General features: G+C 30.9%; 6 protein-coding genes across 11 annotated transcripts; 3 read left to right on the forward strand and 3 right to left on the reverse strand.

Annotated features, from left to right (window-relative positions):
* The first annotated feature begins 87 nt into the window (after nucleotides 1-87).
* Nucleotides 88-2700, forward strand: LOC136780678 (E3 ubiquitin-protein ligase SIAH1B-like). 2 transcript variants are annotated; one of them, XM_066739215.1, is made up of 6 exons: nucleotides 88-242; nucleotides 382-511; nucleotides 676-885; nucleotides 950-1243; nucleotides 1305-1547; nucleotides 1644-2700. In XM_066739215.1, exons 2-6 carry the CDS (start codon nucleotides 488-490, stop codon nucleotides 1848-1850), a joined length of 978 nt encoding a protein of 325 aa, XP_066595312.1. In that variant the 5' UTR covers nucleotides 88-242; nucleotides 382-487; the 3' UTR covers nucleotides 1851-2700. The 2 variants fall into 2 exon arrangements, with proteins under 2 accessions (XP_066595312.1, XP_066595313.1); XM_066739216.1 differs by having other exon boundaries at nucleotides 94-247.
* An 811-nt stretch (nucleotides 2701-3511) lies between these two features.
* Nucleotides 3512-9671, reverse strand: LOC136780671 (uncharacterized). Of its 2 annotated transcripts, XM_066739202.1 has the most exons (9): nucleotides 9578-9595; nucleotides 9317-9358; nucleotides 9057-9130; nucleotides 8647-8985; nucleotides 7825-8564; nucleotides 7472-7615; nucleotides 7013-7405; nucleotides 5365-6893; nucleotides 3512-5172 (listed from the first exon to the last, which is right to left on the reverse strand). In XM_066739202.1, exons 3-9 carry the CDS (start codon nucleotides 9086-9088, stop codon nucleotides 4963-4965), a joined length of 3387 nt encoding a protein of 1128 aa, XP_066595299.1. In that variant the 5' UTR covers nucleotides 9089-9130; nucleotides 9317-9358; nucleotides 9578-9595; the 3' UTR covers nucleotides 3512-4962. The 2 variants fall into 2 exon arrangements, with proteins under 2 accessions (XP_066595299.1, XP_066595298.1); XM_066739201.1 differs by lacking the exon at nucleotides 9317-9358 and having other exon boundaries at nucleotides 3513-5172; nucleotides 9578-9671.
* Nucleotides 9672-9710: 39 nt separating this feature from the next.
* Nubpl (NUBP iron-sulfur cluster assembly factor, mitochondrial) lies at nucleotides 9711-11367 on the forward strand. 2 transcript variants are annotated; one of them, XM_066739218.1, is made up of 4 exons: nucleotides 9711-10102; nucleotides 10174-10505; nucleotides 10612-10985; nucleotides 11070-11367. In XM_066739218.1, exons 2-4 carry the CDS (start codon nucleotides 10240-10242, stop codon nucleotides 11237-11239), a joined length of 810 nt encoding a protein of 269 aa, XP_066595315.1. In that variant the 5' UTR covers nucleotides 9711-10102; nucleotides 10174-10239; the 3' UTR covers nucleotides 11240-11367. The 2 variants fall into 2 exon arrangements, with proteins under 2 accessions (XP_066595315.1, XP_066595314.1); XM_066739217.1 differs by having other exon boundaries at nucleotides 9711-10083.
* A 36-nt stretch (nucleotides 11368-11403) lies between these two features.
* On the forward strand, nucleotides 11404-12162 carry Srx (Sulfiredoxin). Its single transcript, XM_066739231.1, has 3 exons — nucleotides 11404-11555; nucleotides 11655-11858; nucleotides 12011-12162. Exons 1-3 carry the CDS (start codon nucleotides 11495-11497, stop codon nucleotides 12157-12159), a joined length of 414 nt encoding a protein of 137 aa, XP_066595328.1. The 5' UTR covers nucleotides 11404-11494; the 3' UTR covers nucleotides 12160-12162.
* A 1040-nt stretch (nucleotides 12163-13202) lies between these two features.
* Nucleotides 13203-18725, reverse strand: Atf6 (bZIP_ATF6 domain-containing protein ATf6). Its single transcript, XM_066739203.1, is given in 8 exon segments — nucleotides 13203-13612; nucleotides 13693-14288; nucleotides 14368-14525; nucleotides 14595-15204; nucleotides 15253-15443; nucleotides 15526-15683; nucleotides 15848-16039; nucleotides 17945-18725. Coding segments are annotated over 8 exon segments (2397 nt in total). The 5' UTR covers nucleotides 18027-18725.
* A 442-nt stretch (nucleotides 18726-19167) lies between these two features.
* On the reverse strand, nucleotides 19168-26147 carry Mys45A (SDA1 domain containing protein Mys45A). Of its 3 annotated transcripts, none has more exons than XM_066739204.1 (10): nucleotides 24625-26147; nucleotides 23643-23738; nucleotides 23467-23571; nucleotides 21604-21702; nucleotides 21023-21538; nucleotides 20707-20941; nucleotides 20493-20628; nucleotides 20089-20407; nucleotides 19553-20023; nucleotides 19168-19496 (listed from the first exon to the last, which is right to left on the reverse strand). In XM_066739204.1, the coding sequence occupies exons 2-10, from the start codon at nucleotides 23727-23729 to the stop codon at nucleotides 19296-19298; spliced, it is 2169 nt and encodes a 722-aa protein (XP_066595301.1). In that variant the 5' UTR covers nucleotides 23730-23738; nucleotides 24625-26147; the 3' UTR covers nucleotides 19168-19295. The 3 variants fall into 3 exon arrangements, with proteins under 3 accessions (XP_066595301.1, XP_066595302.1, XP_066595303.1); XM_066739205.1 differs by lacking the exon at nucleotides 24625-26147 and adding an exon at nucleotides 24004-24140; XM_066739206.1 differs by lacking the exon at nucleotides 24625-26147 and adding an exon at nucleotides 23902-23988.
* Nucleotides 26148-26422: the final 275 nt, after the last annotated feature.

Genomic DNA, 26422 nt, shown 5'->3' on the forward strand with positions numbered 1-26422 from the left:
TTTTTTTTTTTTTCAAAAATTTTTTTTATAAGGTGGTATTGGTGGTTGGTGATTTACCGTATTGTATGGTAATTGATGTCTCTTTTGTGCGGTTGAAATTTTAACTTCAAGTTTCAAGATTCAACGGCTCCGGACTCCGGGGCCCGGGCCGGGCTCACTAGTCACTACGCACAACTGCACAAGTCGCACAACCGGCACAACTACGCATTACGCACTTCTTAGGTTTAGGCGGCTCAGTCTCAGTACAGTAACTCACTTAACATTGTCAATTTATTTTATTCAAAAAACCAGGAAGAATTAACTGATTTGCTGATATATTACATCATGCACATAAGGCAAAATCATTGAATCAGTCCAAATTAATATATATATATATTACAGAGACAAAATATTTGGGGGCTAAGAAAGAGAAGTCCAGGATTAACTTAATTTAAATTATAAGTTCAATTAATTTTAAAAACTCATTGTGTGTGCATATTACACAAAAATGGTAGAAGAATTACGTTATAAGGTATAAGTATATATATGAATGTTTATCCACACAAAATTAATTAAAAGTATTATTTATGTATATATTTAATATATACAGTTATAAATCATCTTATTAGAGAAAATTTGTATAGCCTTTGTAAGTAATATTTTGCATAGTTTTCACTTTGCTTAAATATATTTTAGTGGTGTGATATAATAGAAGAGCTATTGCAATGTCCAGTATGTCTTGAACTACCACAAAATCAAAAAATTATTTTCCAATGCGTAAATGGACATCATGTATGCAATTTTTGTACACAAGAGCTTGAGAGATGTCCAATTTGTCAAGGGCAACTACTTTCAACACGAAATATTATTGCGGAACAATTATGCAGCAAATTTGAAGACATAAAAGTACTGAATGTGTTTGTAGGTATAATTTTATGAAGGAAATGCATTAATAAGTTTTTCTGCACAGGTTTCTTTGATGGAGCCATATCATAGAATAAACCGAAATGTGCTACAAAATAAAGTTAATGTTTCCATACAGACTGCTCCTACAGTTACTAGTAAGGATGCTAAAGGCACGCAAACAGAGCCCCAGACTAATTCCCTTATATCTAATAGTATAAGCATGTGTCAAACAAACACAAAGCCTCCAATAATTGGAAAAGGCAATTACCCCTGTAGAATAGGGTCATGTACAGCGGAGTTACCATATGGCAGAATTAAGAATCACTTACAACAAAATCATAAATTTGCATATGTGGAGGTAACAGACAATTATATCACTAAAAAAAATTATATAAATATTGTAAAATTTTAAATTTTAGTTTACAGATACAGTCTTAGGTTTATTTCAGCAGCACTGGAGTTTAAGCTATAATGTCCCAAAAAATTTAGATTTAGCATTTTTTGTTAAAAACTTGGGTTTATTCTTTTTGAATATTGTAATCCTTGAAACTGGTGATACTTATGCTGGTATACAAATAGTAAATAGTGCTACTGCTGCTAAGAGCTTTCTGTACTCTATAAAAATTGGAACAGAGCAAATTTACTCTGTTTTTTCAGGCAGTGTAAGAAGTTATATTATTTTAAATAATTTTTCATTTCATTTATGGCTTAACACATTTGTTTAAAGTCTCTAAGTGTAATTATATTTTTCAAAACAGCTAAGGTCATGTCGTATCACAAGAGATCATTTGTCAAAGGAGTGCCTTTATGTGCAGAGTAAAACCATGCAACAAATTACATGTAAAACTGGATCATTCGATTGCACTTTCTCGATAACTCTACTTCCAAAATTTGAAAAAAAAGTTTACCCGAAAATAGGTAAAAAGTTAGAACATACTAAACAACATCCAAAAGTGTCAAATTAAAGCTTTAAAGCCACTTTCAAATTTTATGTTTTTCAATAATTTCATCTGTTTAATATAATTCTGTTATTGTTATGATGTTATTGATAGTTTATGTTAACATTATAATTAGATGTATAAATTAAAAAAAATGGCATAAGCTTGCCATGCATTATTCATTTAAGAAATTTGCATATTGCTTCACACTTTATTTGTAACCTTGTCAAAAATATTTGAATACAAAATATAACTATTTGATTTATGTCCTATATTTTTTGATTTAGTATAGATATCTTGTGGGTGTGCCAAGCTTTTTCATGCATCTTAAATAAATTTAATGAAAAAAAAAAAAATAACTTTACTTACATTATATTCTAATAAGAATGTTCCATTGTAATGAATGATGTTCTTACTGTATAAATTCAGTACTTTAAGAGATAGACCAATGTCAATCTATAAAAAAATGTATTTTCTAATGTAACAATTAAGCATTTCCTAATAATCATAGAAAAATGTTAATTAGTGCCTAAATGTGTTAAAATACTAAGCTTTAATTAAGTTAGATGTAGTTTCATAAAAGAATAATCTATCAGTAATTAAGGGTTTAATTGTTTTAAGATTTTTAAACTCATGTATTCAAAAAAAAGGAATTTAATAACAAATATGTATCATATGTATTTCATTAGCATTATTTAAGTTAGACGTAGCTTCATAAAAAAGAACCAACTGGCAATTAAGGGTTTGTTCCTTTTAAGATTTTTAAAACCACGTATTTAAAAAGGAGGAATTTGATAACAAATATGTATCACATATATCTCGTTAAAATGATTGTACTTAGCAATTATCATACAAAAATAAAATATTTTTTATTCTACTCCATAATGTTTAATACTAATAAGACATTTTCATTAAATTAAGTATTAGTTTTGTTTGGTTATAGTTATGCTCAATTTAATCTTTTCACTATCCCAAATATGCATGTTTATTAATGCAATTATTCTGTGCTAAGTTATATTTGCAATTCATAAAAGAAGTTATTCCGAAATTTGCATTATTTACTTTTTCATTTCACGTATCAACATTTATAGTTTTATTATAGTAACAAACAGATCTGTGCACTTAATATACATAAAAGTTAAAACTCAATCTCGAGCAGTGATCATCTATGTCTTGTAAATTAGCAGTGAAATAGTTACAAATGTGATACATTATTTTTAATATGAATTTACATATGACAACAAAATAATATAAGTACAATAAAGCTTAATTTGCAAAGATAAAACTTGTAAATATTGTTACTAAATCAGAAGCTCTGTTACTATGACTGTTTTAAGAGACATTATATCAAAATGAACAAATAATTATAGATAACATGTCTGTTTCGAAAGTAGCTAACTTACTATGTAAATAGAATTTGATGCTATATCTTATTGAATGTATATTGTGCATTATTTAATCCTCCCAGCATGGATGTAATTTAATTACTATTCATAAATTAGACAGATTACTCTTTGATATAAGACCTGGGTTAATATAATAGAACAGGTTTAAAAAAAATATATGCAAAATATTAATACCACTAATAATTACAAACATAAACGTATTCTAACGCCCACGCAATATGTCGTGAACGTTTAAAGTAATGTCTCTTGTATAATTAAAAGAATATTAGAAATTAAAAAATTTTATTTTAGGAAGGTAAATTAAGACTATTTATATATTTATCTTCAATTTTAATAAGAATTTTTTTAATATTGTTAACCAAATATTCAAATCATTGATCAATACAGAATTAAATATAATGCTGATATTTCAAGGAATAAATTTCAATCGCAGCTATTTCAATAATTCACTACATAATTAATAAGTCAAAATCTGTAAAACCTATACTGGGACAACATATGATTAAATTATAAAACAATGGTGTCATGTTCCTACATTGTTAAAATAGTGTAGCTCATATTGCAACAGGAATGAAAGGACCGTGGGGCATAATCGATCCAAAATTTTAGTTATTAACTCGAAATATTTTAAATTTACAAAACGATAGACTTCATTTAGTTTATATTATATAATTGAGTACACGTGAAATGATGATGGTTTAATTACCAACATCCTAGATGCTTTATATATATCCTCATATCTGATCAAATAAGATACAAAAAATAATTAACGAAGCTTAAATATTTCGCCAAATTTTGTGCGACGGCAACAGATAGGTTTTCAATGATATTCCATAGAATATATCCCCTTTTAAATAATATTTATATTGTCAGCCAGATTGGTATAATCGTGTCAATAAATAAACGATCACAGTTACAAACCAAAATTATTTTACTATTAGTAATTTGTTGCTTAAAAAAAATAAGAGAAAACTAAATACAGAGCAAAAGTCAATGGACATTTTCTTCAACATTTTGTTCAGCGCCTTAATTTTGCTTCATTGCATTAAAATAAAATAGTTGTTATTCTTTAAGAATATTTCATAATTCATAATAGCACGTACTTCTGTCATTAATGACTATCAGCTTTAAAATAAAAACATGCTAATCTATAAATGTACTTGGGCTCTGTATAACGTTCTACAATTAGCAATATGTTGTGTGTTTGTGTATGTGTAAGTGTGTGTAGTTACATAAGTGTATTGTATTTTTTTTACTTTTCTATGTACTGATTAATATGCGATAACAATTCAAAAACTGATGTTTAGCTAACATCTTGGTGATTTGTTGCTTTCTCTAACGTTGATCAAAATCACTAATGCTCAACCCAAACGATACCTTCATAATAATTTGATTAGCTTTAATTTCCCACTTTTTTAAAATTTAACTCGCAGTGGATATTTTTTTGTTTGTCTTCTGAGCTTTCATACTCTATTCCAAACGCGTAATCCTTTCTTTATTTTTAAGGGAAAGAAATTTTTAATGCTTTGGACGTTTTCATTGCGTATAACTTTGTATTTTTTTTATATATATATATATATATATATATATATATATATTTCTTACGAATTTAACGCATTTTGTATTGAATAGTTAATAACTGTATCATAGTAACCAGTAGTTGCTGAGTTACTTAGCCTACACTTGTAGGACAAAATCCGGTTCCTCGTATATTTTTTCAAGAGCGTTTATTTTCAAGTACCTCCCTCTCGCAGTGACTTTTGTTGCTCCAATAGTCGTTCCAAAGGTGAGGGTCCAGGGCCTGACCACAGAGATTGTTGATTTAATCTTGTTTTTATATGATCTTGCGACGAGGAATTATTGTGTGCCCCTATTACCCATGTATTGCCACTAAATAAGGAATACGTGTTTGACACGTTGGGAGACTGTATAGGTTGTTGTTCCTGCAAACAAAGTAATGCCTTTTTATGAGTATGTTATAGTTTTTAATCTTAAAATCTCTTAAACAAAAAATATGTTTCGCAAAGATTGGATTTCAATTAATTTTGTTATATTTTATAATTTTTATATTACTAGATGAATTAATTTATATCAAGAAATTAAAACAGCCGATTCTTATACTTTAAAATATTTACCTCGAATGTTCCTGTTGTATCATCGAAATTGTTCCTTGTACACATCTGTCTGCCGGATACAGAGCTTTGTTGAAATTGATTTTCTGTAGTTAGTGACATTCCACCGTTCAGCATACTTCCCATATTCGGAGAATTCGGCCAATTTTGAAAAACATCCGAAGAAGCATCTTTGCTGGATGTCTGCACTCCTCCACTAGAAGAGCCCCACCAAGTTACGGGTGGTTGAGTATCTTTCCATAGACCAAACTCTGTTGTTTCATAATTATTGAATATTGGAAAGTTTATTGAGGACTGCTGTGGACTTTTAGCAGTATTAGTTTGTGCTGAAGGTGAAAAATCCACATTAGAGTTCTTATTATATAACGCTTTTGGGGACAATTGTTTCTGTGAAACTTGATTAAAAGCAGTTTGTTCCGAGCTCTGACTGAAGTTAAGTGGAAAGGTTGATATGGTGCTTGAGCTCAAAGAGGTGTTTGTAGCTTTGATTTGCTGCAGATTTTTTTGATAAGCAGTCATCGCCGGCAAGACAGTTGTAGTATTTACTATATTTGTTCCACTCACAATTTGACCTTGCATTGAGAGGCCATTTGTTCCAAGATTGCTTTGCACCATACCTTGTTGCTGTTGTATGTTTAAATTTTGGTGTAGCATTAAACTTCCTGGCTGGTGTAGGTTAACAGTTCCTGAAGAATTAGCAATTGAATGGCGATTTTGAAGAGGAGAGGATGCGGTGCCTAGATTTTGCGGATACATAGAATTCGGTTGCAGTGGCTGCCCGACTCCTCTTTGATGCAACATTCTACTTTGGTTTAGATTAGGTTGCGATAAAATATTTCCCGGCAAAGGGTGCGAAGCGTTATTGAATTGTGCGGGCATTTGATACTGGTGTAAATTTGGTAAATGACCGGTCATAAAATTCTTAGCAAATTGTGGGTTTTGCACATTAAAATTTTGATTTGAATAAACAATAGGTGTTACGTTTTCAGTTACTTGATTAAATTGAGTAATCTGTGAAGGTTTGTTAATATTTGAAATTAAATCTTTGGTCGTAGTCGATGTGACCTGTATGGATTGAGGTACAGCAGCGTTTAATATTTTAGGTTTTGTAGGTTCTTGAACGGCAGTAGATTGACTGGAAGTCGTAACTCCGATGTGTGGCATTAGTGGTGGGCGATTTTTAACAACAATTTGTGGCTTTTGACTCGTAACGCCGTTCGTATTTGATGCTTCTGCAACTACTGGCAAACTAGATTTAACAGCTGGAGCCTTAATAGGAGGCACAGATACAGCTTTTATTTTCTTATCATTTGACTCTTCCACTATTATGGGAGAAATATTTTTAAATGTAACTTGTTTCTGTTCATTTTCTGCCCTTCTCATAATAGCCTGCATGGCAATATTTTGCCTAGGTCTCCGGACTGATAGATGTGAGCCTGGTTCGATATTTGTATTTTCAATATTTGCGTTAACCGAATCTTTGCTTCGGTCCGAAGAAACTTGTGCTTTTAGTATACCAATCCTTTTGTCCACTATAACAAAAAATTATAGCACAATTATATGTTTTTTAGATATTCCTAAAGAAGTAGTTTGGAATTCTCTTTTTATACTTAGTATGGAAAATGAATTAGAATATAAAATATATACTCACAAGCCGTATCAGAAATGTCTGTTTCCATCGAACCTTTACTGCTAGTTGACTCAGATGGAACAGGACTAGTTGCAACTACTGGTTGCCGTTCTTTGTTTAAACTTAATTCTTCGAGCTCCTTCATTAGTTCGTTACTCAGGCCTGCACTTTCCCGAGTAGAAGAAAACTTAACACCTTTCATTTCTTCAGATGTTATGGAAATCAGCATTGATCCATTTATCTGATACTGCGCAAGACATCGACCCAAATTAAGAATACGTGCTGCGCGTAATTTGTTTAACGATGGGATGTCACCTTCGAGATCAGTATTCGTAAATCTTAAATTTTCAAACACCTTTTCTAAAGGTAAAAAACCTTGAAGATCACGGTCTTCAGGCAGTGGTACTTTACTATCTGCAACATCAGAAATATATCCAGTGAATATATTGTTGACTATTTAAAATACTTACTTTAACTTACATTGATCATGATTGAAATCAATAACATAATTCTGTAAAGCATTTAACAGTACACAGAGACTGGGCCAAATTTGAAGTCTGGTTGCAAAAGCAGTTTCTTCTAAAACTGCTGGTTTAATACAGATCCAGTCAAGGCACAGTTTTACTAAAGATAGAAGAAAAAAAGAATAAGGAATAATTACAAATAAAGATATTCTATTAAGTATTTCTTGCTTTTAACAGGCCAGGTCCAGTTTCTACATATAATATCTAATGCAATTATTAATAAAAGAATACAGGACTTCAAATCACCATATTCATAACAGTTCTAATAACCTGATCTGTTAAAAAAATATATATAAGATAGATACATACTAGAAGGCAAAGCAAAGTACTCAACAATAGAATTCTTGATTGTATAGACAGGTAACAACAATGCAGACAAGCTGCCTGCAATAAGGTCCAAAATGCAGTCACGAGCAATCCTTTCATCGGTACTTAGCTGTTCATTACTTAATAGTTCTGTAGATTCAGTTATAGCTCCTGCTACATGTTGTAAGGCATATAAATTGATCATCAACATTTGTACAAGTCTCCAAGAGTTGAAACTCTCTGTTGCTACTAATGCTGTTAGTGTCTCTGTTAATAACTTAACATATGAAGATGCTAATTTTAAATTTCCAAGATTATGTATGATTCCATGAAGTTTCAAGAAGACAACAAGGTATTCTTGAGATGTTAACTTGGTCTTTTCATCCAAATTGTATGAATTATCATTTAGAGCTGATGATAACGTTTTTGCAAGGTTTGCAGTTGCCACAGGAAATGGATGCTTTACAGCGACTGAACGCACATAATGGAATACTGTTCCTAATTTATCACCACGTGACGCTTCTAGGAGAGCAAGCTGATTATATGGCTGCCCACTACAAGGTGAAAGAGAAACTGCATGCCTATAAAATAATTCTGCCTGCTTATTTTCATTTCTGTATCTAGCAATATCTCCTAAATGTACAAGGCAATATTGGCATGCATAAAAACAAGATGACTTGTGAGGAACAGACAATCTTTCAATGGCTTTCCATGGTGAGGTACAGCCATATACGTAACCCTTCCTATAATAAATTACAGTATATAAATACATTTTTCAATGAGAATATCTATTATTTATTATTAATGTAATTTGCATTAGCTTACCTTCGAAAAGGTAAGTCTAGATCAAAAGCTGTACAAATTTCTTGCAGTAATGTCAAGTAAAACCCACTTGCTGCTTCCAAGCACCAGCTCAATAAAGCTTGAGATTCTCCCCGTTTTGGATTCTTCTTATCTTTTGCCTGAGATTGTAATGTAGCTATGTAATTCTTAAAACCCAAATTCCAAAGCTCTTGCTCCACTTTTCTGTCCAAAGCATATTCCAAGTCCAATATGAGTACTTGTTGGTAAATCTTTTGTAATTGTTGCTGGCATGCCCAAGCATCATTATCATTCAAAAGGTCCTTGCACTGTTGAACTTTATCCTTTAAAGGTTTAGCTTTCCTGTAAAATAAGAATTCAATTAATTTAATAAAATATTTTATTAAAAGAATAGTTAAATAGCAAATATTTACTTCAGAGCTTGGACTGCTGCTTTTAGTCCCATATTATGCGCACCCCACTCTTAGGTTTGATATGTTCCACCTGTCTTAGAATTTCAAAATTATTGTATATTATTAATGTATATTTTAAATGTATTGCTGAAAAAAGATTTTACTAAAAACATATTTAATTTATTTATAGGACGACTGATTTTTATTGAACTGAATCAGCAATAATACTTAATGTATAATTGTATGATATTCTATGCAAAATATTCAGTATAAATGCTAACCTTTTAAAATAGCGAATAAAATACTGTGATAATTTAAGGCAGCTGAACAGAATAAAATAAAAAATATGTAAAAATCTACAATATATTGCTATTAAAGTTTATTTATTATATTACAACATATTTAGGTTAGTTTGAAATGTGGTAGATTGGTGGAGCTGTAATAGAATAGGCAAATGTTTATGAAGCTAGACAAAAATTGTTACACTGGTAAAATAAAGGTAAAATGCAAAACGAACATTGAGAAATATGGAAATAACTTACTCTCACATATTTACTTCAAATTGAAATGTTACAAAATACACCAAATGACGGATGGCTGCTGCCCCGCAATGCCCCGCAATCTACTCTGCCGGTGCCCTCGCGTGGCAGACTTTTAAATTACTTAACAACAAGAAAAACAGAGAAAGAGAATTTCAAAAGTCGTAAAAGAGAGAGGTACAAAAGCGAGAAAATAAGTATCTAAATCCAATATATTTAATATCATATATTATTGGATACAGTATCATTTCTATAAATACAATAAGACCTACAAACAAATTTTCATATTTAATTTTTAACGAATTTAAATTTTCGTATGACAATTATGAATTCACGTTTTTTAAAGATCCAGTGGTTTAAAATTTAAGGTTAATAATGTGGCCTGTGGGCGCTGTGGACTGTGTGGTTGCCTAATTATTTACAGATATGTAAACATGATTTTTAAAACAACAATGTATGAAAGATCATTAAAATTAATTCAAAGAATAGGATTATCAAAAAATTTTATAGTAATGTCTAGAGTGACAAGTATCATAATCTTTTTCTTTAATAGTATATTGTAGCTTAAAAAATATTAATTTATATTAATAATATTTTAGTGCTTTCGTTTCTATAATAATAATGATGCAAAACAGAGAAATATAGAAGAAAAACGCCAAACTATAATGGCCCGTGGTCTTCCAAAAAAAAAACCAATCAAGGGGGTTAAGCAAATTGTTCTTGTGGCTTCAGGAAAAGGAGGTGTTGGCAAGTCTACAACTTCGGTCAATTTAGCTACAGCATTAAAATTGTTAGAGCCACAAAAACAAGTAGGATTATTAGATGCAGATGTATTTGGGCCTAGTATTCCTTTAATGATGAATTTAAATGAATCACCTATATTAAATGAAGAAAATCTAATGGAGCCTCTTATAAATTATGGTGTAAAATGGTAAATATAGATAAATAAGGTTTTAACTAGATTAATTTTGGTTGACAGTAGTTGGTAATAGTATCAGTGTTTTTATTATTATGTCATAAAAGTATCTAAAATATAGTATGTCCATGGGATTTTTAATTGATAAAAAATCACCAGTGATATGGAGAGGGTTGATGGTGATGAGTGCATTAGATAAATTACTGAGACAAGTAGCATGGGGACCATTAGATTATCTTATAGTGGATACTCCTCCTGGAACAGGAGACACGCATTTATCTCTAATACAAAATATTCCAATAACTGGAGCACTATTAGTAACAACACCACAAAAAGCATCTCTTGATGTTACCAGAAGAGGAGCCATTATGTTTAAAAAATTAGAAGTTCCAATTATTGGAATTTTAGAAAATATGAGTAGTATAACATGTCCAAAGTGTGATAATAATATATCAATTTTTGGTCATGATATAGATAAATTAGCAGAGGAATTAGGTAAATGCTATTATATGTCAGTATTTTTTTTCATGTATAGCTGATATAGATTTAGTAAATTTGATTTGTTCATTAATATTTCAGATATTCCAATATTACGAAAAATACCACTATATGAAGAAATAACAGAAAGTTCAAATTCTGGAAAACCATTGGTGCTGTCAGTATCTAAAAATCAGTACAGTGATATATATACAGAGTTGGCAAAAGATATTATAGTTTTTTTAACCAAACAACCAATTAATACTAATTAATACAAAAGAAGTAAAGCAAATGAACCATTTATGTTATTTATGTAATTTATATGTATTAGAATTTTGTTAATAAATTTAATAGTAATGAATGTTAAATAAGAATATCATATCCCCACTTTTTTCTTCCCTTTCTACTAGCTTCATATGTATATATGTAAAAGCATAGAGAGGGGATTGTGTTAATTGAAGAAAAGTTCTTGGACAGTTGTACACCACAAAGAGGCAAATGTTTTAAGGTTTAGCATCCCTCATGTAATGCTTTTCCATCAAATAGTGAAATACTGCAATCAGTGCAATCACACATTAACAAGATCTTGTAAGTATAATAAATTTTTAATTAAGTTTAGATAAGTCAAAAGTAAAGATTAAGATACTAAATTTGCTGTTTCTTAAATTTTATTTATATATGTGTCAGATTATAAAATGAAAGACAGCTTTACAAGTATACATTCAAGGTGTGATGCTGAAATATATGACATTCCTATAACAGTTATTATTCGTCCTTTGCCTCCAGAAGTGAATGAAGAAAAGGTGAAAAGTATTATGCATACTTTAGCTGATCCCCAAACAGAAGTATTAGTTCCACCAATTGATGTATTATGGATTAAAGGCAGCGAAGGTAATGTTTTACCTCTACATTTTGAATAGAAAATTCAAATCAATTTACATTAACTGCTTATTGTTATGTAATATAATAATTCTAATAAATTATATAATGTATTATTACACTTGATTTTAATAAGAAATTTGATCGAATTAACTTAAATATAGGTGGTGATTATTACTATTCCTTTGGCGGATGCCACCGTTTTACTGCTTATCAAAGACTTGGTAAAGAATTTATAAAAGCTAAATTGGTAAGATCAACAATAACTGATTTAAGGACATATTTAGGGAATTCTACACCTAATTTAAAATGATATTTAAGCAAATCTAAATCTGTTTTCTGTAATGTATGCAGTTACTCTAAATATAAACTGATTTAAAGCTGCATTAATAATTGAAAATGTTTATGTAAGCCAGTTGCAGCTTAAGTAGCTATACACAGCTACTACTTTGAATCAATTGTATGCAAATATGAATTGTTGTTCAAAACAAAAATATTCATTATTATAAAACTTTTTTGAATAGTATAATAATTGTATCAATATAAAAACTTTTATTATTATTACAATAATCTTTATAAATATATTTGATTATATCAAATTGATATCAAATTACTTATTATTATGCGCAAAGCCCTTTTAAACTAGTAATATTGCACCCAGACATTATGACTTATGCATTTCTCAAATTTAGGATAAATAATTATGTAAGTTAATAGAAATTATTTTATGAAAATATTTTGCTGCAGAAAACTAAATTATTATTGTAAATATAAGCTATTCAAATACTGAATTAATTAGTCAATTTATATGATTTGGGTAAAGATAAAATTAATTATATTATAATTTTATTTACAAAAATAAAATCGTCGCAAAGAATAATCGGTATTTATGCAAGAAAAAGATTACTATTAATATTTAGGCTATTTTACAATAAACATTGTGCATTACAATACTACAATTAAAAGATAAATCTTAGTCGAGTTAGATCTCCTGAAATAAAAAGATCCTACTGTGTATAAAGTAATGCACCGTTTTTGATTTTAATGAATGGTTATAACGCGTACTATATTCTATCCTTAAAAAGTATTTTGTATTTTGTACAGCCGAGTGCGAAAGGTAATAATAGTAAAGAATAATTTAGTTTGCCTTTTCTCCTTATCTTTACATCATTATACCTATTATTACTTCTGTAGACTCCAATAAAAATTCCAAAATTTAATTTAAATACAGGTGAAAACTTTAATTTTAAATGTTTCTTGGATTAATTTACTTGTTTTTAAAGCATTAACAGTGATCAACACGGATGTACCAATAGGAACTACAGTTACTATAATCATATTATAATTTTTAATATATCAGTGGGCGCTGATATTTAATCGGTTACTGGTATCGAGCCTTGCTCTATTTGTGTTTTTGATATTTTCTAAACGAGGTTCAGGTACCAATTTTTCTTTGACTTGATAAGTAGACATCTTATTAGAATAATGCTCGTTGTCCTTTACTCCATGAAATCCTTTGAAATTTTTGGTATTAATGGAGTTAATGTCGGTTTGTTTTATAAAATATGGTTTATAATTCCTTGTAGAATTAGCGGCAGTAGAATCTTCCACATCTTTATCCATTTGACTCCTTTCGTTCTTAGCACTATTACTGTTCCGCAAATGCTCTGGTATAACGGACTGTTGTAAGTGTAATAATTGCGTATTTGTTACTTCACAATCTATTTGCATCATTGTAATATGATTTGCAGGTGTTGAATACGTCCCTATAAGCACAATAATATTTTTCGATTAAATTTACTTAAAAAATTAGCAATACATTAATAATTGTCAGTAATCCATTTACCATTTAAAGGTAGAGCTGGAAAAACTAATGACATTTTCGGTCGTACAGTATTATTTTGTCTCATAGCAGATAAAAGCAAATGTTCCCCGCTAAACCATACAACATAAAAAGTATCATCACGTCGTCCTAAAGCTTCGAAAAGTGATGCATGCTCTCTTAGCATAGGAGAAAAAAGTTCAACTGCATTGGTATTTGCAGAAGGAACATAGCTTTGCTTTTGATTATTATCCTTTTCCGATACTTTAAATCGATTTTTTGTCTTTTTCCGTATCAGTGGTTTTGGTACTAAAAGTTCACCAAGCGATTTTATTTCAACTTTTGGCTTTGTTAAAGTGGTCCAGTTATCAGCATCCGAGTCGCTACCAATCCAGCGTCGTAACTCCGAATCCAAACGAATCGATTCACTTTGATTTATATACATTGGACACATGGCTTGGTGTACAGGTATTGTTTTGTTGAAATCATTATTATTAAGATCTTCCTCAGCATTGCCATCGGTTGCCCACAATAATGTTCTTCCATGCCTCGTATTTAAGGATGATTCTGAGATACCTACAGTAGGTAAAGATCCTAATTTTTTATTGTCCGATCCAAAGCTTTAAATAAAAATTAGAATCAATAAAAAATCATTTAAATAAGACAAATTGATGCGACATAAATGGGAATAATAATTACCCGAAATTTCCAATATTTAGAGATACCATAAAAACCATTGCTAGTAGAATGGCAGTATTTTTTCTATTCACATTGAGATTCAAATTACTAATTTTATTAGTGGTGCTGTTCGTCATATCCTCGAAAGCGGACAGTCTCTGCTTCAACATTGAATTTTCCTGTATAAATAGATTTTTATCAAAAGAGTGCTAAAGTTTACTAAAAAAGAAAAGAAATTTGAACCTTACATTTTTCAACTGCTGATTTTCTTCTTGCAATTCGGATACTTGCTTCTCTAACGATGTCACATACTCTTTTTTCTTTTTGCGCGATAAACAGGCTGATTCTCTATTCTTGATCATTCTCTGCTGTCGTTTCAACGCTTTTAATTCGCACTCTTGTTTACCAGAAAGTTTAAGTACTAATTCAGGTGCCTCTGACTTAATTACAATAGGAGTATGCGTAGTTTCTGCATTCGCTATAACTATAGACTCATTCTTAACAACGATAGACGCACAAGATGAAGTCTCATTTGGTAGGACAACGGGCATTTTAGGCACGTTGATAATAGACTCTGTTCCTGGTATCTGAACACTTGAAATTGGGCTGAAAAATTTTACTTGATTCTGTTGAGGGAACTGTATTCTGCTGCTACTGCTCTCTGTTTGTAAATGTCCCGGTCTTATGTTTATCGGATTTTGTATCGTGATCTGTCTGTTGACTGGTAAAGATTGAATTTTCACGGCATGCTGCATCTGATTTTGCTTCATTTTTTGCGTGAGAGCTGCAAAATCCTCTGCGCTTAAAACGATAGTTTTGCGCGGTTGTTCTGTGAAACAAACAGCGATTAAAGATCACCTTTCAAATTATTTACAAGGATTTTCATCCAATTGTTATTAAATATACAATTTACCCTTTGGTTGAATACATAGTCGCTTTGCCGGATTCCCATTAGGAGGGATTTGTATATTAGCATCATCCGAGCATGTCGATAAGAATTGAATTTGCGGTGGAGCTGCAGTAACTGAAATTGGTTGCGGTGATATTGGTGGCGATGCATTTTGTGGTGGTGAAATTGGAGGTGTGTCAAGAGTAAACTGAAAAGTAGAAATAATTGAATAAATATGTGTTTTCATTAAACAAACGATAAATATGCACACATGTGTAGACCATATGTACCTTGATATCCGTAGATAAGAAATTTGGAGTTTCTTGTTGCCACTCGGACCCGCTAGATTCGGAGTGGCTTGGACTAGGAGATAAGGGTAGGCGTGTACGTGGACTTGTCGGCTCTACTTTGATTATATCCGTTCTGATCTCATCTATTAATTCTGCCTCTAGAAATTTCGTTCCATAAGTTATAACATTAAGTCTTAAAAAGTATGTGGCAAACAAAGTTACAGTTCATACAGCCAAAACAAAAATAATAATATCAACAACGTAGTACTAATACTAACATAATCCATAACACTGAACATAAATATATTGGAGTAATACAAACCTGAATTTGTTCCTGTATGAAAATGAAAATCTTCGAAACTCGTTAAAGGTGATTTTAGCGCTGCTCCTTTAATTATTTCATCCGCCGTTTCATCATAAGCAGAAGAGACTTCGCCATCCAGTAGCAGTGGAATTTCTAATTCTGAGCTCAATGCTTGCAACAAATCGTCGGGCAGAAGTGAACAATCATTTTCTGAAAAAATAAGAAAAAACTATAAAAAACGTTTTTAACTCTATTATTTAAATCGTATATCAAACAAAATGTATAAATAGGAATATCGAAGTGAAAAAAAGAACCTATAAGCCGACCATCGTCGAAAAAATCGGCATGCAAATATCTCATATCCACTACGCAATCGCTTTGGTTAATTTTCATATTCGAAGAAACGCTCTCTTAAAAAAAACTACTTTATATATAAACTGCTTGAGTTTTACCGCAAAATGACAAAAACCATTTAAATAACGCGTAATTTTCGCTACACGACTAAAATCTGTCTGAATTGAAAATTGTTTGGGAACGCATATTTTAAAAAGAGGGTGGGAAAGAGCAGATTGCGTGTGACTCACACAAGGTATAATAAATAAATATGATATGGAGTACGACTAAGGTTTGAAAAGTGAGTAAAAATTGAATAATTCGGAATATAAGACAGTGAGATAGAACGTAGGAAAATATTGAAAGAGGAGGGAGGGGGAAAAAGGGATGAGTTAATTGAATATATATGACATATTTGGAATTTCGGTCGGTGGACTACTGATTCAGACTGATGATCGTGAGCATGGTGAATCGTGAGGTAAGACTGAAAGCCGGTAGGCGTTGTAGAGGTGGTTGGATTGAAACCTGTGCTGTGCCATAAGCCAATGACACCGGACGGAGCCGGCTGGTACGAGGATGGTGATTGGAGAAGAGAGAACTGAACAGACAGCAAAGGCATTTGTGAAGAGAAATAGAGAAGAAGGTAAACATGTAAGAGCGAGAGGTCTATATATATATATATATACATATATAGTGGGTAGAAGAGAGAGAGAGAGAGAGAGAGAGAGAGAGAGGAGGGTGGAGAATGAGGGTACCGTAAAAGACTGTACTACAGTGTGTTAAGTTGACCACTCGCCGTGAACTCGTCTCTCTACCTTCCAAAATTACGTCATAGGCAAGGTCAGAGAAGAGGTATCGTTATTATGGCGTCCTCCAAACGATAGCTGAAAATTATTATGCTGTAAAAGTATGCTGTATCGCTTTCGTTATCATTCACTTGTCGCCAAACACACTGTTTCCTCTGCATCGACTCTTTACGAGCAGAAATATTCAGAATATTATATATAATATTATGTCGAGGATGTTATGAATATCACACAACATTCTATTATCTTCATTTCTCTTTTTTTTCGGATTTCGCATCTTTTTGCTTTTATTTTCTCGCCAGATACGTGCATATCGTTAGTCGCTATTCAGTATTTTCACGTTTTTAAAGTTTCGCAACTTTGAAGGACAGCAAATTAGGATTTTTGTGTGTTATCCTTACGCTTGAAGAGTCGGCGAGAGGTCGGTGCCCTCCCAAACTCACAAATTGCTTATCCTTCACTCTCACCGGTTAAGTCTAGGTTACTAAACTGTTCAATATATTAATATAATCTTCCCTCTTTGGATTGTATTTTAATATAAATTGTAATGCATTAATTCTTGTGACTTCTAGAAATGAGCATTTTATCGAATTTGATGAAAAGAGACTGATAAGACTCTCTCTCTATAAAATATTTATTTTCTACGTTTTTTTTTATTTGTACTTTCGTTTATCTTCTATGAAACTTTCGATCGATAATCTGATTACCACAGATAAGAATACCGATTGAATTTTATAATAAGAGAGCATATTCCATGAACATACAAGTTTTTCAAGCATTTAATTCTAAAAATATTGAAGTCGAAAGATAAACAGAATTGTCGGGTCGAGTGTTTTTAACGATTAGACCACGCCAGCGATAATTTCTCATAGCAAGACTTTTTTTGTTGCTCACAAATAAATAATTGCGTGATAATAGGAGTAGATGTACAATATGAAAGATTGTGTAAATGCATATATATGCAAATGTCCCTTACCTAAATTATCGAGGTCTGCAAATATTTGACAGTCCGTTTCGGTTTTTGTTGTATTCCATAGTGAGTCTGGATCGATTAACATGCTGAGTTGCTATCCTTATAGTTTTTGAATGATATTTGTAAAAGAAGATGAAAAGTATGTTGGAAAACCAACCTACGCTAACACTGTGTACAAATTCCGGTATATTCACTATAACGTTAGTTATCCAGAAAATCAGTATTAGCTTATTCTTTTTCCGTTAATGACGTTGGTTATCTATCAGTTTCTTACTATATTATCGAAATACTTGGTTAATTTTATTACACCACATATGGGCTATTCAAACACATGTCAGTCGTTCAAACAATACCACGAGCACAACTCTTTTTAACATTTCCTCGTGCTTTAATCACACTTATGACTGACTGTTCTGTATTTGTTGGTTGAACGCTTGGGACGCATGCAAGATGTATTGAAATGTGTATTAATGCAATATACATACAGTACAGTATAGTGAGGTTGCGTGGGTGAGGCGAGTAGTGTCATGGACTATGCTGTGTAGAAGCAAAACTGAGAAGGGAAACCTTCTCGTACTTCCCTGTTCATTGACTACCGGTATGTATGTACCGTATGTACATACCACCGGTACCGGTTAAGCCAGTGGCGACGCACAGCATACGCTGGTGTGTTTCGTGTTGCTGCTCGATCGGCATGTTAGATTTGTTAGAATCCCAATAACTTTATGTCGTTTATTCCTATTCATACTTAATTTACACCTACATCCTGATTGAAGATTGCTCCAATTTATCAAGCGATCCGCGTATAGATTTAAATACGTATTTTAATTTGCAATATTGTAGCCTATTCGAGTCCTTGATGGATCAACCCCAATTTCAAAATCAAACCATGAGTTTACGACTTTTTCAGACTTTTCGTTTTTATACCAAGTGTCACAGACATTTAAAAAGAAGCTCTCAATAGATTTAAGGACTCATAAAAATGTATGCAATTTTAAGATTTTTTTTTAACAAAATAGGTTTTGCGATATTTGACCACTTTCCCGACTTTTTAGATATCTTTTATGATATATTTTCACTTTATAATTAATGTAATATATTTATTAATTACACCTAAATTTTCTATTGGAAAAAACAACAAATAATTCACGCAAACCAAAAGTTTTCGGTCAAAATAAATATCGGCCTTTGAATATTCACCGTTTACAATAATAGAATTATCGATATCAGTTTATCAATATTTTCATACAAATCCGATTGCAAACAACATATACATAGGTATATCTATGTAAATAAAATTGTAAAAATAAAGACTGTTTACAATAAAACTATACATTGCGCAAATTATCATAAATTACTTCATTTTTTTCTGTTTTAATAAGTGATTTCTCAGAGCAATTTGCTTATCCTTAAACGATCGTTTAACTTTCGTCTTTATTTTATGCTTCATCATCTGAAAAGCTTTTGTCTTCTTCTTTTCTCTATTCGTTTTACTGCATAATGGATTTTGACGACCATCCTTGTATCCAAATCTTTCTCTTCCTTCTTGACCTTTCTGCAAAAATTATTCTTCATTAACAGAAGAACACAACAAAAGTGAATAAAACTTACCTTGATACTTTCAATGCGAGCTTGTTTATCGTGTTTGCGTTTTTTATAAATATTTTCAATGTCGCCAAGTTTCACCAACTCACTTTTTTCTGAAGCTTCATCCCGGAGCCTTTTAATTCCTTTTTTTGCAAAAGTTACCTGCTGTTTAACTAGCGCCATGTCAATCTTTTTAAAGTCTTCATCCGTTAATATTCTATCGACAGAAACCAGAGAAGCAGCTTCTTTCTTCTCTGCAGTCAATTCTTCTTTTTTCTCAACTTTGGATTTCTCATGTGCTTTTATCTTATTTCGTTTCCTTTCAAGCTTTTTCAATCTATTGACCTTACTTCTCCGCAATCTATCTAAATTACTTAATTTACTATTTTTTAATTTTTTATCCTTGTCATCTGCCTGCTCATCTCCACTATTACACTCGTCACTATCCGAATCATCCGCACCGTCTGAATCAATATCGATCCATTCATCATCGTCCTAATGAAAATTAAAAAAGATGTTTAATTATCGTAGCTTGAAAATACCCTAATTGAATTTCTTACATCACTGAGATCACTATCTATTTCTACTGTGTCATCTTTATCCTCATGGTTGAGTAAAATTTCTGCACCCGGCACATATTCCTTAGCATTGATCTCTCCATATTTTGGAGCATCCAAAGCAATTGTAGCCTCGGTAGGTCTACCTCTATCCTTCTTATGGAGTAATTCTGGTGCTGTTTGTCGAAACAGTGAAATTAATGATCGTGCGGCCATCATTACACTTCGGTCTTTGTAATGCTTATATTGCGCTAAGTCCCGCAAAAGGTCCTCGTTCATAACTAATGGACATCGTGAGCAAATTTCTCTTATAGCGTTAAGCCTGAGAACAAAATAAATTATTTGTTAAAAAAAAAAGAAGCATACTCAATAACAATAAAAAAAATTTGAAAATATATTTTTTATACCCAATGGCCATGACATCTGCTGAATTTCGTTCGGTTACAAAATTATTAACCAAAGTTTTAAGTACAGGTTCCAAAGTTTCAGGCGGCACTAGCTCATGAGATGCCTGAGCTATAAACTGAAGAAGTTTTGTAACTTCTGCAAATTTGTAATTTTATATTAACGTTCATTTCAATAAAAATTTTAATGTAATTTTAACTTGAAAATATAGAATACCCCTTTGATGTGGCTGGAGAAATCTTTGGAGATATGGATAAAAATTTAAAAGAAACAAAGTATGTAATCCAATAAGTCTAGAAATGACATCCAAAGTCATCAATTTTATTTCAAATCTATCATTATTTTTTTCCAGCTGCTTGTATAATTTTTCTGCAAAATCTTGAGGATCATGAATAAGATGCAAAGCCGAAAAATTGTATTGGGGTGCTTTTGATTTCTTCTTCTTTGATTTCTAAAAAGCAGAATATACAATGGAAAATAATGATACTTCGAAAAGTGAAATTAAATTAAAACAATACAATATTTAACTTACGACGAGTAGCTGCTTTGCTTTTTTCAACTGTTTGTCCCGTTTTTTTGTTTTTTTATTAACTTTATTGGCCATTATAACATCTTTGATATTTGGTTCATCATCGGAGTCACTATCATCGCTCTCTTTTTCATCAGGATCCGATCCCAAAAAAAACTTTAAACTGGCGACAGCTACTTTAGTAATTTTTGAAAAACATCCTGTGGCAATAACATTTACTGTTTTTCCATCATTCCACACATTTTTATTATATAACTCTACCATAATATCTATTGACATTTTAGCAGCTCTAACATTTGTATCTTTTAACATTGAATACATAAAATTTTGCAACGCTGTATTAACTTTCATATTCTTATTTTTAGCATTCACATTTTTAATATCAGTAATAATATGTGTTTGCAAAAATTGTCTTAAAATTTTGTCTTGGCACCTTAAAAGTTCAAAGAATAAACGCAAAAGAGCAGTAGGTTCTAATAAGTTTTTATTACGTAGTTGAATAAGCGCTCGGCAAAAGGTCTAAGAAAAAAAGATGACGATAAATAGTAACCTTTTTATTATTAAATTTGCATAAATTAGCTTACCATACGCATTTCATTATCTAAAATTGTATTATGGGTCTGAAGAAGAGTAATAAGCTCTTCAGGAAAAGTATTTAAGACATCTGTATAGCAATGAGCAACCTATTTAAAAATAAACCATAAACATAATTATTATTCAAATCAAAATCATTAAACTTAAGTTTATACAATTTGAGAGCTTGTTAAAATGATAACAACTTTTGCTCTATTTATTTCACTAACTTAAGTTGTACAAAAATATTATCAAAGCTTATTTATATTACTGATGAAGCAAAATAATTAAATTAAATTTAACAAAGTTTTGTATAAATGATTATTAATTTAATATAAACAAGTTTATTGTTCCACAATTTCTTATCAATGCATGTGATCATACAAATATTCTTTTAAATTGAATCCAATCATTTTTGCAATTGTACAAGCAAACTCATAACTAATACAGCATTTTAATTTTGGTTCATCTAAATTATTTTCCCCAACAAAACTAAGCAGTCCAAGCTGGCACATTGTAGGAATTTGAGCTAATAGATTTGCATTTAAATCAACTTTCTCATCAACAATAAAGCAACATATAGCCAGCATTCTTGAAACAGGAAAGTTATGAAGCACATTTTGGGTTTTTGCAGTAGTTGTTTTCCTATTTATGGTAGCTCTCTTTTTTTGTTTACTACTTTGTTTCATAAAAAGACGTTTATCTTCCTTAGCTGGATTATATGAGGCAAGATAAGCAGCAATAAGCATGTATTTGGCATAAAATGGTAATTCAAAACTTGAAGCTAATTTTGTTGTTGATTCAATTTCATTTGATAGTGTAACTGATTGCTGAAAATTATCAGCAGATACTCTCAAATAAATGACTTCTAGATTAGACTTAAAAGTGCTAGATATATTTTTCCACAATTCAGTAACATTATCAGGCATTAAAATCAATGATTCTATTGGCTCTACATATTTAGCAAAGTTAATTTTAGCCATATAGCGAAGCTCATTCAAGTCCCTACAAAACAAGAAAAACACTGATAGAAATAGATTTAAGTAATTTTTGTAAAAAGCTTCGTCATAATCATCAGGTTTGTACAGCATTAATATTTGAGCCATTTCTTCTTTAGTATACTGTGGAAAAAATAGTTTAATAGGTTCATACATATTTATTTTTCCATTATACTTTTCCCACACTATATCACTAATAAAGATTGTACAAATTTTAATTCCAGTTAACTCTTTAAGTCTTAAAAATGCTGGTAAAAAATTTGCATCAATGTCTCTAAACCTATCGCACCTATCAAAAACTATAATTAATGGCCCTTTGTAATTTTTAGCAAAGCGTCTTAATTTTAAAACAAAATCTAGCATAGAATCACACTTATAAGAAACCTCTGGTTGTTCAGCAAAATTCTGTGACTTTGACATTAAGTCACTCAATATATATTCAAACACATGCTTACCACCAGGATGCTCTACACAATTAATTATACTAGATCTATATTTTAAATAATTTAGCAAATGATTAATGATTAATGTTTTTCCTGTTGCCACATGACCATACAGAAATATGGTCTCAGGCATTTCTTCCTCATCTGCACCAATTAAGGAGTACAATTGTGTTAATACTGCATCTCTACAAGGGATAGTATTTCTAACGCTTCTTAAATAATCCTCCATGGTTATTTTAAATGAAATTAATTATCAATTATTTAAAAATAAGTTATTTGATAATATTTTTCAGCAAAGCTTTTCATTTCTTTTAAGAAACCTGCAAGAGAAACGACCCCTGCATTATAGCCACCAAATAATAAAGACCATTTACATCTGAGACTCATAGTTTGATGAATGTAAGCATGCAAAGTAAATATTATTTTTTCTAACCTGTGCTAAAAATGTAATTAATTCATCAAGACTTTTACTGAATTTGTTGGGGGTAAGATGAAAAACTTCCAAGACTGACTTGTAGTGCTGATATTGTTGTAGAAACTGTAATGAAATAAAATCAAAAAACCCACTGAAAAGTATCCAGTTAACTTATTCAAAACAATGAACCTTACCTCTTCTTTGTATGACTCTGGGTCACGTTTAATGAGATTTTGTAGTTGAGGTAGATTTGTTGGTAGCTGATTATTATGCCTTACCATTTTTACAACCTGCAAAATTATAATTTATTCGTCATCGCAACACTCACTAGGTGGCGTATCGAATCGTGATAAAAATGGCTGCTTAAAAGGGAAAACATTAGAGAAAAAGAGATAGTGCAAGTTAGAAAAAATAGAATAAATTTAATTATTAAGTCACCATTAATGGAATTACTTTTGCAATATGTTCGACACACTAAATATTAATTTCTGTGAAAAATTTTTTCAATGTTTTCCTTTCTAAGTCAGTTCTGAATTCACCACCAGTTGTGCTGACCTTCGCGTGTGATAGCGAATAATAAAATATGCTTGCCGCCTAGCAGACCCTATAGAGAAGAGACCGTGCACACCAACATAATGATAGCGAAGTGTCAATGTATAACTGTATGTATACGTATAAATAAATTACACTCAAAAACTGCGAAAATTGACCGATAGTTTGCGCTGATAGTATGCATATACACCAATATACAGTCTTATCTCACTGTCATTGTATTAGTGTGCACGGTCTCTATATAGAATGGAGTACGAAGTACCTGGAGGGAGTACTTCGTGCTTCCAGTCCATGCTGCCGAAATACTACTGTACTGTATCTCGTGATGTATTCACCCCGCGCATACCAGTGCATTATATATGAATGTATGTATTATTATAATAAACAATGAAGTGGGAATGTGTAACTGTATATACGTACACGAAACAATCCATTCGAAATGACAAAATTATCAATAGAAAGTGTAACATATGCATATGCACTGCTACACATTTGCATCTAAATATCATGTGCTCGTATTCACATTGAGCAAATAGGTTATGTGAATCACATGTTGTACAGGATTGATATGAGTATGTTGCATGTATAAATTTTAATTATTAATTTAATAGAATTTATAAATACCGTATAATTTTCTAAGAAGTAGCTGCAATGACACTTATCATATTGTTTAACACAATTTATAAGAAAGAAATATTTAAAAGAGAAATAGAATCTGTGTACAATAGTCTGTCTGTTTGAGGCTTGAGCTTGAGCAGGCTTTGAAGTTTAAAATTGAAACCTAAACTAGTTGACTGTTGAGTTGACTTGAGATTGACGCAGCTTGAAAACAATTTATATATTTTTCGACTGTAGCGCCATCTAACTATCAGTGTCAGGAAAGATATGTTTATAATTACAATTACAAGAATCTTTAGGCTATTGTGTAGTTGGAAATTGCAAAAACAAAATTACAATCACATGTAATCTACAAATAGTCCAAATCTACTGTTACATGAAAATAGTATACACAATTTTAATTTTAATTTTTTAAATTTAAATTATTATCATTGAACAGCTCTTGTAATTGTAATTGTATTTACATTTTGCTCAACACTGCTAATTGTAATAGTCGAAACTACAACGTAATTTAATAATTTCTCAAATTCTACTTTGTTCGAAAAAAGAAGTAAAATCTTTAGTTTACCACTCTCGCTACTAGATGACACCACCATCGAAATTATTACGATGAATTAAGTTTTTACATTTTCGTTGGTGTCGTCAATTAGAAGTAAAAGGTATGAGCAATAAAATACTAATAATACGTTATTTATTTTATATATATTGTTATAATATAAATAAAACTTTTAATCGCGCGCGTGCGAAGTAAATAAATAAACAAAAGCCAAAAACGCATGTGGACTATATAGTGCGATTTGAAGATCAACTCAAATTTATTATAACAGTTAGTGACATAGCGAAGTGTTCTTTGTAGTAAAATTGTCAGATTTTCGAATAAATATTTTACAATAAATTTAATTATTTAAAAGTTATTTCTTGTTTTCTTTGAAAAATGTATTCTTACAATGAAGAACGACTCGTAACGTTATTAGAATGAAATAATGAGTTTGAAATTTGTTGTTAAATAACGCCGTACGTATATCATTGACACGTATTTTCTTTTTTGTTCCATAATATCACTGTATGTGATAGAGATTCCATTAAAGCCACATATATAAACAAATAATACAATAAAACTGAAATTTTAATATCTGATCGCTATACGTTGACATAAGTTGAAAGATCAAAAATACATGTGCTACAACAAAGAAGTATATAAATGAAATTTTAGAAATTGGTAGTTTTAAGTTGATTCAAAAAAAGCCATCTATAAGCAGCGTCACCAGAATTGAACTTTTATACAGCAAACAGAGGAGTGGACGGGATTGTATACACACGCCCGTTAAACACACGTCTTCAATGGATACGTGATTGTGTTTTGATTCACAAAAGCTCCATTGTAGTTGTAGCATCACAAACTTGTAATCGACGTTTGAGCAATGTAAATAACTTTAATAAACTAATTGCTAATTTATAAAAAAATATGAGGATTACTGCAAGAAAACTTAAATGCTACAAAAAGCACACATATCCGATTATACTACCAAAATTCTCTAATGAAAATTTGTAAAATAATATAAGTATAAAATAAGATTTTATACAATAAATACACATAGCAACTATTTTGTTTAAAAATGAATATCTCATATTGTGTGTGTTGTTTGATTTATTTTACATTACTCTTCTAATACACATTAGTTAAGTACGCTGTCAGGATTCCTTGAAAAAAAGTCATTACAAAAATTATAAGAAATGATCAAAATATCTTTCTTACTTGTATTCCAACAAACCTCTTAATTAATCTTTGTTTACGACTCGCGTT

Source organism: Prorops nasuta, unplaced genomic scaffold, assembly GCF_024137725.1.
Source record: "Prorops nasuta isolate Cenicafe-Biocafe unplaced genomic scaffold, Cenicafe_Pnas_1.2 PNAS00019, whole genome shotgun sequence".
In the NCBI taxonomy this organism is placed as follows: Eukaryota; Metazoa; Arthropoda; class Insecta; order Hymenoptera; family Bethylidae; genus Prorops; species Prorops nasuta.

Coding starts and splice junctions, on each gene's coding strand:
- Nubpl (XM_066739217.1), top strand. CDS start 10,009: ATGATTTTTAAAACAACAATGTATGAAAGATCATTAAAATTAATTCAA. Junction 10,084..10,173: donor GATTATCAAAAAATTTTATA/GTAATGTCTAGA, acceptor ATAATATTTTAG/TGCTTTCGTTTCTATAATAA. Junction 10,986..11,069: donor TAAATTAGCAGAGGAATTAG/GTAAATGCTATT, acceptor TTAATATTTCAG/ATATTCCAATATTACGAAAA.
- Srx (XM_066739231.1), top strand. CDS start 11,495: ATGCTTTTCCATCAAATAGTGAAATACTGCAATCAGTGCAATCACACA. Junction 11,556..11,654: donor TCACACATTAACAAGATCTT/GTAAGTATAATA, acceptor TATATGTGTCAG/ATTATAAAATGAAAGACAGC. Junction 11,859..12,010: donor ATGGATTAAAGGCAGCGAAG/GTAATGTTTTAC, acceptor ACTTAAATATAG/GTGGTGATTATTACTATTCC.
- Mys45A (XM_066739204.1), bottom strand. CDS start 23,729: ATGGTAAGGCATAATAATCAGCTACCAACAAATCTACCTCAACTACAA. Junction 21,539..21,603: donor TAGATAATGAAATGCGTATG/GTAAGCTAATTT, acceptor TTTTTTTCTTAG/ACCTTTTGCCGAGCGCTTAT. Junction 20,942..21,022: donor AAGCAAAGCAGCTACTCGTC/GTAAGTTAAATA, acceptor TCTGCTTTTTAG/AAATCAAAGAAGAAGAAATC.
- LOC136780671 (XM_066739202.1), bottom strand. CDS start 9,088: ATGGGACTAAAAGCAGCAGTCCAAGCTCTGAA. Junction 7,406..7,471: donor TGATTTCAATCATGATCAAT/GTAAGTTAAAGT, acceptor CTGATGTTGCAG/ATAGTAAAGTACCACTGCCT. Junction 6,894..7,012: donor AGACATTTCTGATACGGCTT/GTGAGTATATAT, acceptor TTTTTGTTATAG/TGGACAAAAGGATTGGTATA.
- LOC136780678 (XM_066739215.1), top strand. CDS start 488: ATGGTAGAAGAATTACGTTATAAG. Junction 512..675: donor TAGAAGAATTACGTTATAAG/GTATAAGTATAT, acceptor AATATATTTTAG/TGGTGTGATATAATAGAAGA. Junction 1,244..1,304: donor ATAAATTTGCATATGTGGAG/GTAACAGACAAT, acceptor TTTAAATTTTAG/TTTACAGATACAGTCTTAGG.